This window comes from Branchiostoma lanceolatum, chromosome 13 (assembly GCF_035083965.1).
Source record: "Branchiostoma lanceolatum isolate klBraLanc5 chromosome 13, klBraLanc5.hap2, whole genome shotgun sequence".
Taxonomy (NCBI): Eukaryota; Metazoa; Chordata; class Leptocardii; order Amphioxiformes; family Branchiostomatidae; genus Branchiostoma; species Branchiostoma lanceolatum.
The window spans coordinates 16,556,483-16,569,389 of record NC_089734.1 but is presented as its reverse complement, the minus strand read 5'-3'; the positions used below and the strand labels follow the sequence as shown (position 1 = coordinate 16,569,389).

The following is a 12,907-nucleotide window of genomic DNA, read 5'->3' as shown; positions in this document are numbered from 1 at the left end:
GGACTTCTTCAGGATTGCGCCGTAACGCTGTGTTCACCTTCCAGACACACCATGGATCCTGGCAGACAGTTATATTCTGCAAGTCACCGTTTCTGTCAAAATTTGTTGTATACCTTTAATCGGAATACCCTGTTTTTCCGGTTCTAGCCAATACAATCAGGTAAATGACGTCATAATCACGCCATATTACGTAATAATGAGAAATGTTATCATATTGCATCTGTTTCACTCGTATATCATCCTATGAAAATTTGGTGGTCATACATATAACGTAACATCACCAATTAACGTCCGATTTAAACGCATTTTGCCATAAGTGCTGCGGTCAGACGCTGACGGTAGAACAGCGTCCTCGTGCGGATAGTGGGTACTCGTAGTTTAAAATGCGATAAATATCGTTGTCACGGTTATATTTGGCTGAATCATGTTCTATTGCATGACGAACACGTGTGCTTCCAGCAGAAAGTAAAACATGTCCAGATGAGTTGTTTGTTTTCTAGATTTTTTGTCATAAAGTTGCGTATTAATGAATGAATGAAGACCTTTATTGCACACACATACCTAACTGGGTTTAGTACAGGTCACAACAGAAAACATCACAGTTTGCAAATACAGACGTATATACATACAAATATAAGCTTGCACTAGTCTAATGATTTCGTTAATTTGGCCTCTTGTCGCTTATTAGTAATATTGTAAATATAGGTACATGTATGTTTGATGATTAAGGGTTTATCTAAAGCCATTAGAAATATGGATTTTTCCGCGTATTAATAAAAGAATACAGGCTTACAGAGCAACGCTTTATTTTTTCATCAATGAACATGGAGGTGCTACAGCAGAAGATAAAAGATCAGTCAGTCATCCAGTGCCAGTTATACACGCAAAGCGACATTTCTATGATGATAAACGTACACAAAGTCGTAGAAACACACAGGTACAGAAATATATCCCTGTTGTTGGTGCAAAACACTATCTCCACACTAAAGCATCCATTTGGTGTTGCTAAAAACTACGCCAGTGATAATGTAAAACGCACGCCTAAACCTGTCCTTGGCACAGCAAAATGCTTTTTATTGGGGCGACGCCCTACATCGAATTATTGCAGTTCTAATAAACGTTGCTAGGTGGTGCTTTTAATCCATGAAAAAGAAGCTTCATTGACAGGAAAAATAATGCAGTTCTAGGAAGATCTGGTAGGTGGCGCCTTTGTCCAATGAAGGCGCTATATCAAACGATCTGTTAAGCCTTAATAGCTCTGGACGAAAGCCAGCTTTTTTTTTCAAACGTATTTGTTCTCAATTAATGAGGCGATCTTATGTTCTCGGGGGGAATTCTTTCATCGGTAGAGCTTGATGTTGGCTTCATGGCTTGTCACAAAGGAAATGAAGATTTCCGGGAATATTGGGCACGTCTAGGACCCGGATGTTAGTGAATTTGGCTTCCTGTAGCATGGATACCGCCAGCTCCTGCCCCCACATGACCCCCAGACCTCTCCCCCCGAAGCACAGCGACACAGGCGTGCAGTGCAGCAAGCTGACGCCGTACATCATCGTGGCCGCCAGGTTGTCAATGTTATCCGCTAACTCCGCATGGCCTCTGATGTCTACCATTGAGAACTGACCCCCAGGTTTGACCGTGCGGAAAATTTCCCGAAGCGCTCCCTCCGGGTCGGCCAGGTCATGTACCGCATCCCATACTAACACGTAATCGAACGAGTCTGACCAATCAGCAGGGAGTTTGGCAAGGTCCTGCACCTGGAACGTCGCGTTGACCAGTCCACGCTCTTTGCTCTCCTTGGCCGCCCATTGGACGGACTCCAGGTCGATGTCGGTACCGACGAATTTGCTGTTGGGGAAGTGCTGAGCTAGGAAGAGTGTCGGGATGCCCCTGCCGCACGCCGCGTCATTGACTCTGATCCCCGACTCTGCATGGGACATCAGGTTTGAGAGAAAAAATAATTAGTTTAGGCAAAGCAGCAGGTGAATGCTTGATTTCTATATGTCTCGCACTTGTGTTTCTGATATAATTGAAATAAGCATATGGAACTAGACAAATGTGTCATTACAAAGCTTAAGATGATAGATTCATTACTTGGTAGACTACACACCAGAGTCCATTTATATATTTAGATACAACATTTGTGAAAAAAATTAAGTAGTTTATGCAAAGTAACAGGTGAATGCTTGATTTCAATGTCTCGCACTTATGTTTCTGATATAATTGAAATTAAGCATATGCATGGAACTAGACAAATGTGTCATTACAAAGCTTAAGAGGATAGATTCATTACTGGGTAGACTACACACTACCTTGTCCCCCCAACGACCCGGAGGTCGAGGGACTAGGTAGGTAGGTAGACTACACACCAGTGTCCATTTATATATTTGAATACAATATTTGTGAAAAAAAATTAAGTAGTGGATGCAAAGTAACAGGTGATTTCCCGCACTTGTGTTTCTGATATAATTGAAATATCCTTATAAAACTAGGAAAATGTGTCACTTTAATTAAGTTTAAGAGGACGGATTCATTACTTCATTACTACACGCCTTTATCCCTTTATGGATTTGAATACAACATTTGTTTCTCACCCAGACGTTCCTTTAGTCCTGTTACCGTCGGTACAAAGTTGGCCACCAGGTCAGTATTAAACTCCCACGTTCTCAGTTCTAACTGCCAATCTTGAAACCCGGTATAGGCTGAATATGGCACACCTATAAGACAGAAACAACACAAATATTTCTCATGCTTTCTTTATGCAATGATCTATCACAGTTTATGCCTCTATAGTTTAGTTCAACGTTGTCCACTTGTCCCTTATCCCGTTAGTTTGTCTTGCTCTAAGATGCGTTTTCTCGGGCCCATACTCTAAGATGTTGTACACTGACCCTTAACCCATATAGGCCATGGCTGTTCCAAGATACTAGCTCCCATGGCTAGTGCTCCTACCCTCACGCGTTCGCTTGTCTATCCTGTTCTCAGATACTGACCCTCGTGTTCCATACTGACCCTCGGGTCCTTCCCGCTTGAACATGTTGTTCCATACTGACCCTCGGGTCCTTCCTGCTCTAGCATGTTGTTCCATACTGACCCTCGGCTTTCACATATTGTTCCATACTGAGTGGTCCCTCGGGTCCGTTATGCTCTAACATCTTGTTCCATACTGACCCTCGGGTCCTTTCTGCTCTAGCATACGGTTCCATACAGACCCTCGGGTCCGTCTTGCTCTAACATGTCGTTCCATACTGACCTTCGGGTTCTTTCTGCTCTATCTAACATACGGGTCCATACTGACCCTCGGGCCTTTTCCTAACATACGGTTCCATACAGACCCCCAGGTCCTGGCTTCTCTAACATGTTGTTCCATACTAACCCTCGGGTCCTTCCTGCCTGAAGCAGTCGGCTACGTTTGTGACCAAGCCGGCAAGGAGCCGCATGAACTCCGGCATATGCACCACCTTCTCCCCGGCGTGCGGATGTAGAACGGCGCGGCGGTGAGGAGGGAGGTAGTAGGTCCGCTGTTCCTTGCTGTACTCCACGACCCGAGCCGTCGCCATGACAGCAAGCCACTCACGAACATACCTGTACACAAATGGAGGGAATTAGAAATCACGTAGTATAACCTATGTGATCTGTTAAATACACAAATGCGGCACGACAATTTATCACTGCGTTCCTACCCTCCCAAACCATTTCGTCTTTTAGAAATGTCTTTGAAAATTCATATCTCAAACGAAACCTGTTTATCTTTTTGATGCATCATTCCAAGGACAAATCATTTAATTCATCTTTTAAAGCTATTGTCGCACTGATTCACTCTATAACAGTTTGTCTTTCAGCTCTATCATTGTGTTGATGCACCTTTTTAACAAAATTGACCATGTGAAGAATAAAGAATATTTCGACGGTATCTACTCACTCCTATGTGAGCCGCACGCTAGATTTAAGCTCATTTGGCCATAAAGGACACACATATATGCCTTTGAAAAATAAACAAGAGGAACTGAAAGAATGGAGAAAAAGGTAAAACAATTCAGTCCACGTCCTATCCTTCTAATTATTCGAAGGGTTGAAATTTCTGCTCTTCAACTTTATGCCTGGTACCGTTAAGAATGCTGGCGTAATTCAGCTTCATGAAAACTTTTCTTGGTTTACTTGCAGCTTTTAAAAGTGACTCCCAGCAACTCAATTTAAGCTGTATTTCCCCAACAGGAGTGTGGTGATTCCAAGAAAGTCTGTTAAGCTTTATTATTGACAGCTAGCTAACGATTGGTCACAAACTGAACGTATTTTGTGCTCCACTATTCCGGAAGTAGATGTCATAATCGGTCTTTAAAAAACACCCATGCAGCTACAACGACATTGAAACATTTTCATAATGATGAATTTTGCTGTATACTTTGACACAACAAATGTCGTCAAATCAGTGTTCATAATTCCCAACCTCCTATGTAGAGCCAAATTCTTGAGCTGACAAATACGTGAGAGGTCAGCTACTGCAACTGAGCACAACACTTTTACAGGGTTATGATTAGGGAAGGGTTTGGGGCTAGAGTTTTAGAGTCATAGTTATGGTTAGGGTTAGACTTATGCTTGAAAATTACCACGTCTCACGAATATTTTGCACTTAGAGTACTCCTCTCACGTATACTGGAAACGACCCCCCCCCCCCCCAAGTGTCGTGCTTAGGTGCAGTAGCTGACCTTTCACATATTTGGCAAGCTCAGATATCTGGCTTGACACCGGGCGGTTTTCTGACTTGTCGGATGGTTTTATTTGATACATCGTGACTGAACTTTGGCACATACATCGGTCAGCCCATAACATTCTATCACACCAGCTTACTCACCTTTCCTTCATGCCCGCAGCCTCTACTATCTGTATGGATGTGCGTGGTCCGTCCAGGCTACTCAACTTATTGTTTATTGTTTATTTGCACGTGTACAATATAAAACAAAGATAAATAGAGCAAAGAATACATGCAGGGGAGGCCAGAAGCCTATAAGGCTTTTCGGGGGCCTCCCCTAAACTACACAAATGGAACTTTTACAAAATTATATATAATCAAAACTAGGAAAAATTAAATGAAGAAGAAATTGGAATTTAAACATAAATCCTAATGAAACAAATGAAAATAATAGGAATTACAAAGTGAATTTTGAATTGTAAACATTATAAGTATTATAATGAATAACAATTTATAAAGAAATAGGTCAAAATTATACAAAAATAACAATCATATGAAACATTCTGTCATCAGCTACCAAAGGAAAAGAAGAAAACAGGGAAAACAAACAAATCAGGAGAAAGTAATACTAGGATGTTCTATGATATCTATCTTTAAAAGTTTTTTTTGAAACCGGGCAAGGACGAACAGGACTGTAGAATTTGGCTGAGTTTATTCCATACGGCGGGGCCTCTAAACATTATTGTATGTTGTTTTTGACTAGTTTTTGTCATAATTGGTCTTAAAAGATTATGTTGTCTCGTATAGTGGTGATGGATATCTGAGTTGAAATTTAAAAGACCTTTGTATTGTTCAGGTAGGGAAGAGCTATTATGGACAATTTTATGGACAAATAAGGCAATTTGAAATTTATTGATGTCAAATACAGTCATAACATTTAAATCACTAAACAGAGCTGCTGTGTGTGCTGTGAATGAAGCATTGGCTGCTATTCGTACAAAGCGCTTTTGAAAGAAGTAAACAGGATTGATGGATGTTGTGTACGTACTACCCCAAATTATGTTGCAATAAGTTAGATAAGGGTAAATCAAACTGTAATAAAGAACCATGAATATGTTTCGTGACAGCAAAGATTTGACTTTTCTTATGATGCCTATGTTTTTGGAAATTTTTTTGCAAACAAAATCAATTTGGTTCTTCCATGAAAGTTTCTCGTCTATAATTATGCCTAAAAAACGGGTGTGACTTACTTGATTGATAGCATTGTCATTAATATAGATCCTAGCCTTTTCTTTATCGCATTTCTTGTTCCTTCCTACAAAGACAATAAAATTATTTTTTTTTTACGTTAAGGGACAATTTATTTGCCTTGAACCATTGATTTATCTTATACAATTCATTATTCATAGATGTTACTAACGTGTCAAAATTTTTGTGGGACAAATAAGTTTGTATCATCTGCAAATAACAGAGCAAATAACAGATCAAATAACTTAGCAAACAGACCCGTGCGCATACCAATGGCCAGTCCTAGGGTCTCGAACCCTGACGAGACGGTTGTGGTCAGCCTTCGGGTGAACTGCTCCGCTGTCTCTGCAGGGGTTTGCTCGTGCGCCATGATGCCTCAGCTCGGTGTCACGCCAGATTGTTGCCGCTACCGAATATTTGCCCAGACACTGTATGGGGATCACATTTAACATTCCATCGATACTTTATAGGGCTTGGGCTTCCTGAAAACAGTTGAATTCGGTCCCTGTACTAGTGACCGTACTTTGGGTATCCTAACTTGCAACTCTAACCTCATGTCTAATGCTTTGTAAACGCCTTTTTATGGGACGAGTAACCACTTGAACTGTATATTGTGTACTGTTAGTCACCAATGCTAGCCCTTTAGAATAGCCTTCGGCTCGTTGAGTAGCCATGGCTTTATGGTTTCCTACAGCCTAATAGATAAAATCAGCCCTAACTCCATGCACTCTTACAGTCTCAAGGAGGCAAAAACCTGACGGAGTAGAAATTTGGCGCGACACCGATAACGTACGTGTGGAGAATAGTATGCCAGTGCTTTAGGCCATCAGTCGGACATTGAACCCAACCAAACCAGTCAGACGGTACCACGATAAGCTTGATACTTGACCTACAACCGTCAACCTTTTTGCAACTGTTGCATCACCTTTCCTCTCTCCAATGTGTTGGGGTTGGGCGCTGTCACATGAAGACCTTACTAGTTCGGTATCAACTGCAGTATCTCCATATTGTGTGTGTGTGTGTGTGTGTGTGTGTGTGTGTGTGTGTGTGTGTGTGTGTGTGTGTGTGTGTGTGTGTGTGTGTGTGTGTTTGTGTCCTGATTTTGTAGTCAGCATGTCTCATGGATTATGATAATATTTAGTATGCGAGTTGGACAATTATTGGACTGTCAACACTGTGACCTGTGTAATTCAGTTAAAGGTGTACCAAGCTTTTATGCAAATTTTGAAGTCATTTGTATAATCCAAATATTTCATTGCGATTTGAGTGGACATTGAGGTCTCAGAATTTTTTTTAAATACGGAGTCGTACGCCATAGAAAAAAAAATGCCAATGCTTTCCGGGCGCATTCCCGATTAATCAAAGAGAACTTTGTTTTCATTGCCAGTGTAGGGGCGTGAACATCAACCCTTTGTCATCATGAGCCGTCTGAAATTTAATTAGCCATTGTATCCGTACCGAACGGACGGACGATACTATATAGATTCTAATTCGTACAATACTGTCGGCACTCGACATGAGTTCGTTCATCGTGCGTTGTATCTATAAAGCAAGCATGCTATGTGCTGTATACCTGCCTAGGCGACCACCTCTTCAACGCGACCACCTGGCCATGGCGACCACTTTTTCTCGGTCCCGAAAATTTTCCTCATAGGCACAAGCATTTTGCGGCCTGCCCAATGCGACCACCCGTCCAACGCGACCTCCACGAATTGGGACCGCACAGAGCACAATCTTTGGCTATGGCGACCACGTTTTTCCAGCGGATTTCGCGGAAATGTTTTTAAGAGTCATTGCACGAGAAAACCAGGCAAAACCAGGCAGAGGTGGGAAGATGGGGGTCGGCCAAATCGGCTCAAACTTTGTATGTGTGATAGGTATGTGGAACTATGAACAGCCATATAATAAAAACCCTCCAGCTATTTTTCGTTATGGCGTTATGGGACCCCCTCTGAGACCCTCAAAAATCCAACAATTTATGGCTGAAAATTACTGAAATTGCAATGGCTACCCTGACAATTCTAATCAAGATACGATTATGAATTTTATATTTCCATATAGCACGGGTTTCCTTGTTTTACCTGCCAAAAGTTGAAGGTGAAGCATTGAAATTAAGAGGGTGTACTAGGGGGTTACCAGAACCAATGAAAGCAGAATTTGCATCTCTTTGAATTTTAGTCATTTTTAAGGGGCATTATCTGCCCTGGGCAGTGGCTTTGGAGAATGATTTTACTATTGCTGGAGAGAAGAACATCTACTGATTCAAAACAAGCGTCGTAAATTTGGGACACTCATAACGCGAGCCGTGAATGGGGGCTCTTTATGGGGATTCTTCGGGTTCGGGGCTATAATAAATCAGGTTGTGACGTCTCACTACGGGGTAAGTTATGGCAATTTTTTCTGCCGCTGCGTGAAAAACCATGCATAATTGTCATAGAATACTAGCACAAATCATAAATGTTGATTTGGGCTCTACATGGGGGATATGAGGATACTTAAAAAGTAAATTAAGCTTGTTTTACACATTTCACAGTTGCTCTCTAAGAATTAGTTAGTTCCTCACTAAAAAATTATATGCATACATGTATTCATTCATTAGATGGTAATACTTCAAATTAAAGGCTATGTATGGGGGTTATCAGAACTCCACATTTTCACTGGAACACACCCGTGCACAAGGGTGCAGAGCTACATATACTTTATTTGGACAATAAAGAATTAGACTATAACAAATGTCAAGAACAATTTTAGATTTCAGCTAAATGTATATAATTTTGATGGTCAATCAGGATCAGTACAGGTATAATACTGAATTCAACAAACTGCAGTTCATAGATTATCAAACTTACAAAGTGTTCTCAGAAACGAAGCCCACTACTGTAGCATGTAATGTAATTTTTATTCCCAGGGTTAGACACACCATATCAAAATTTTGATACTACATGTATCTACAAAATGCATGCAATTCCTAAAATTATGTCATAGGACCATTGAAACAGTCATAAGCGTTGAACAGATGAATACCATTATGCAAAAATTGAAGTCCAAGATCTTGCACATAAACTTGTTCTTCACTCAGTCTGACTCTCAAGAAGGTGATTAAGGAGGATATTGGTTTACAGGATGATGATTCATGACAGGGACTTGTAAAGAAACTTGTGTCACCTCACAGAGGATGAAATGAATGGGATAATACAAAAATATCAACTATTGCCATCATCTATCATTGTGAGAAACGAACATCTGCAAACACGCCAAATGTGAAGGGCTGAATGCCTTGAAGCTGATAGGAGTTACGCATCGCAATTTCCACGTACTTGCCACTTGCCAGTAGCACGACCAGTATCCGGGAAAGCCTCCTACATCTGCCAAGTTGAAACCATTGTGCGCATCTGTACATGTTGGGCTGTTTCTATTCATTCATTTATGTCTGTTTTCTTTATCCAGGGCAGGCGCACTCAGTGCTAAACGCACTGCTTTTCAGGCGTACAGAATAACATAAACAGACAGATAACATAACAAGGAAATAACATGAACTAATGAACAAAAAGTAACCAAAACAATAATATATACACAACTGAGCGTCAAATCATACACCGTAAATCAAAGTCGATGTGGCAGGCCGTGTCTGGAGGTCAGAGGTCAGCATTACTGCTCTACTAGCTTTTTAAAGTTAGGCCCGACGTGGCCACTCTAACTGTAGCCGGCAAATCATTCCAGGCAAAGCCACCCCTGTACGTAAATTTTCTTCGGCCGGATTCTAATCTGACATTCGGAAGTTGCAATGATAAGTTTGAATTATGTCTTGTTCCATAGATGTTAGATGTTCTGTCTAATATTTGTAGGTATTCTGGCACTTGTTGGTGAATAGATTTAAAGACGGGTTGAAGGAGGTGCATTTGCCGGCGAGATGCAAGGGAACTCCAGTCTAAAACAGATAATTGTACATTATCCACATGTGCTGTACGTGACAGACCGAGGACAATTCGTGCTGCTCGGTTTTAAAGTTTCTGGACATTGTCAGAGAGAGATTATCCACAGTTGGCCCAAACAGTATTACAGCACTCAATCTTTGGAAGAACCATACAGTTGAACAGCATAGAAAGTGTCTTAGGTGGTAAAATGGAAGCTAAACGTCTTATCACTCCGCCTAGATGACACCGTATTGCACAGTTTGTTGACATCTATGCTCCAAGTTAGACAGGGGTCAAACCAAACACCTAGATATTTAAGACATGAAACTACTTCCAAATACGTTCCAGAAAGAGTAAGATTTAGTTGTTCATTACCTAGGCGCTGCCTTCGTATAGTGCCAAAAAGCATAGACTTGCATTCACGGACATTTAGTGTCAGTCTGTTTGCATCTAGCCACCTCTTAATATTGCGAGGGTCAGCATTTAAAACTATGGACTTTTCTATGTTATGAAGCATTGACTTTTTGAATTCACTGTTATCTGCATTACGGCAATAATACATACAAAGAAGTTCAGTGATGCCCTTGACTTTTTTTCAATCTTTGAGATTTCACATTCCCATAACATTATGACAACCTCTAAACGCCTACAGCAAATGTATGTTTTGGTTAAATAATATTCAAAACTATTGCAGTTGTAGCATAGTACTTAACCACTTAGCTCCCAAGTACCTGGCTGCCCTGCTAGCCAATAGCCAGGTGCCTTGTATTGCATGAATTGTGTGGATTGTATCATTTAGATTTTGTAAATGTGCAAAAGAGATTGAAATTACTAGCTACAGTCATTGGCTGAGTTCTTCGAGAATGCTTGATACCAAATATTGAATGTTCTTTGAAATGGAACAATTGCAACTGCAATGTAAAATCTGTTGATTTCATTATGATTCATGTACTGACCCAAATTGAGAAGTATATTATATGTATTTATTTCAAACTGTTCTCCGACATTTGTTATAGTGACTGTCTTGTTTCTTGATTTTCCATGAAGCTGCGTATACCAGTGATATCAAATATGTGGGGTCCTGATAACCCCCATACATAGCCTTTTTCACTATTGACCACTTCATAATTGCACATAATTTTTTAGTAAATAATTTACTGATTGATGTCTTAAAAAGCAACTGTAAAATGTGCAAAACAAGCTTAATTTACTTTTTAAGTATCCTCATATCCCCCATGTAGAGCCCAAATCAACATTTCTGATTTGTGCTAGCATTTTATGACAATTATGCATGGTTTTCACGTAGCGGCAGAAAAAATTGCCATAACTTACCCCGTAGTGAGACGTCACAACCTGATTTATTATTGCCCCGAACCCGACAAATCCCCATAAAGAGCCCCCATTCACGGCTCGCGTTATGAGTGTCCCAAATTTACGACGCTTGTTTTTGAATCAGTAGATGTTCCTCTCTCCAGCAACAGTAAAATCATTCTCCAAAGCCACTGCCCAGGGCAGATAATGCCCCTTAAAAATGACTAAAATTCAAAGAGATGAAAATTCTGCTTTCATTGGTTCTGGTAACCCCCTAGTACACCCTCTTAATTTCAATGCTTCACCTTCAACTTTTGGCAGGCAAAACTAGGAAACCCGTGCTATATGGAAATATAAAATTCATAATCGTATCTTAATCAGAATTGTCAAGGTAGCCATTGCAATTTTAGTAATTTTCAGCCATGAATTGTTGGATTCTTGAGGGTCTAAGAGGGGGGTCCCATAACGCCATAACGAAAAATAGCTGGAGGGTTTTTATTATATGGCTGTTCATAGTTCCACATACCTATCACACATACAAAGTTTGAGCCGATTTTGCCGACCCCCATCTTCCCACCTCTGCCTGGTTTTCTCATGCAATGACTCTTAAGACCTTGACAGACAAAAAATATGAATAGCATTGATTCCATGAAGTGTTTTGATAAAACGTTCCCACTATAAACATTGGAAATACAAAAGATTGTGGATACATAAATAACGATGTTGTTGTGCCCATCGTAATCTTATAGTTTACCGCAAGCTCGGTTCAGTTTGAACTCAATTTTCAAAACGATCACGTAGTGCATGGCGTCAAAAAGTCAGATTTAAGAGAAATTACTATCCATTTCTTGTATTTTAAACAAAAATGTGTATCTGTCTTACTAAATTCCGCCGGAAAATGACTCCGCGGTGGAGGGCAAAACGTTGGCCAAGACATGTTGTTTCTTGGTCCGCGACGCCATCTTTGTTTCGGCGCGGCATATAACGCTGACTTTTCTAACACACGACGCTTCTGTGTATGGATATTTAAGTAACTCTCATTATTGATGACAATTAATATTCTTATATTCTTGTTATTTCCATGACTCTCACAAACCTTTCTTGGGCGCTGCTTGCTTGTAATCGCCGACGCTGTGCGTTCTGCTCCACTGTTACCTTTCGATGAGGTCGCGTGCTCGGCGGCGGTATCACAACTTTCCGTTTTCATCCTTCAGTTGTCATATCTAAAACTTTTTGCCACTTTAATCCAGCGGTCGGCGCCCAAAAGAAGGCTGGGGTCAGCAGGTGTTTTCTAGGGATTTGTCTCAGGCCTTAAAACCTAGATTTTATATGCGTATGTTTACTCTTACTTTAACGTAACGTGTGAATGCGGGAAGGCGCTGCAAGGTCATCGAGGCAGACATTGTTTTTAGTCAAAATGTAATGCCGAACATTTGTTCACGATGTAACGTTATACAAACATTACAAAGATAACGGAAAATGTAATTTCTGAAGGATCTTTCTGTCAATGTGAATTGAACCTGGTGGGGGTCATGCTGTCTAAAATCACATAATTTTCCATCCATCTACGTGGTACACGGTATTTGAACACCTCGACCTGGAAACATGTTATGATTGGAATCTTCTTCATGGCGACCACCTGTCCATCGCGACTGTTTTTGCTCGGTCCCCCGGGTGGTCGCCTTGGGCAGGTATGACTGTATATAATAACATGACATTTGTACAGAATGTAATATGTAGTAAG

General features: G+C 40.7%; 2 protein-coding genes across 2 annotated transcripts in view; both read right to left on the bottom strand.

Annotated features, from left to right (window-relative positions):
* Positions 1-12,907, bottom strand: part of LOC136447520 (uncharacterized) — a 268,540-nt gene that overhangs the window by 177,289 nt on the left and 78,344 nt on the right. The gene's annotated exons all lie outside the window — the stretch shown is intronic.
* On the bottom strand, positions 790-3,587 carry LOC136447525 (S-adenosylmethionine-dependent methyltransferase Rv2258c-like). Its single transcript, XM_066446533.1, has 3 exons — positions 3,377-3,587; positions 2,595-2,717; positions 790-1,927 (listed from the first exon to the last, which is right to left on the bottom strand). Exons 1-3 carry the CDS (start codon positions 3,558-3,560, stop codon positions 1,365-1,367), a joined length of 870 nt encoding a protein of 289 aa, XP_066302630.1. The 5' UTR covers positions 3,561-3,587; the 3' UTR covers positions 790-1,364.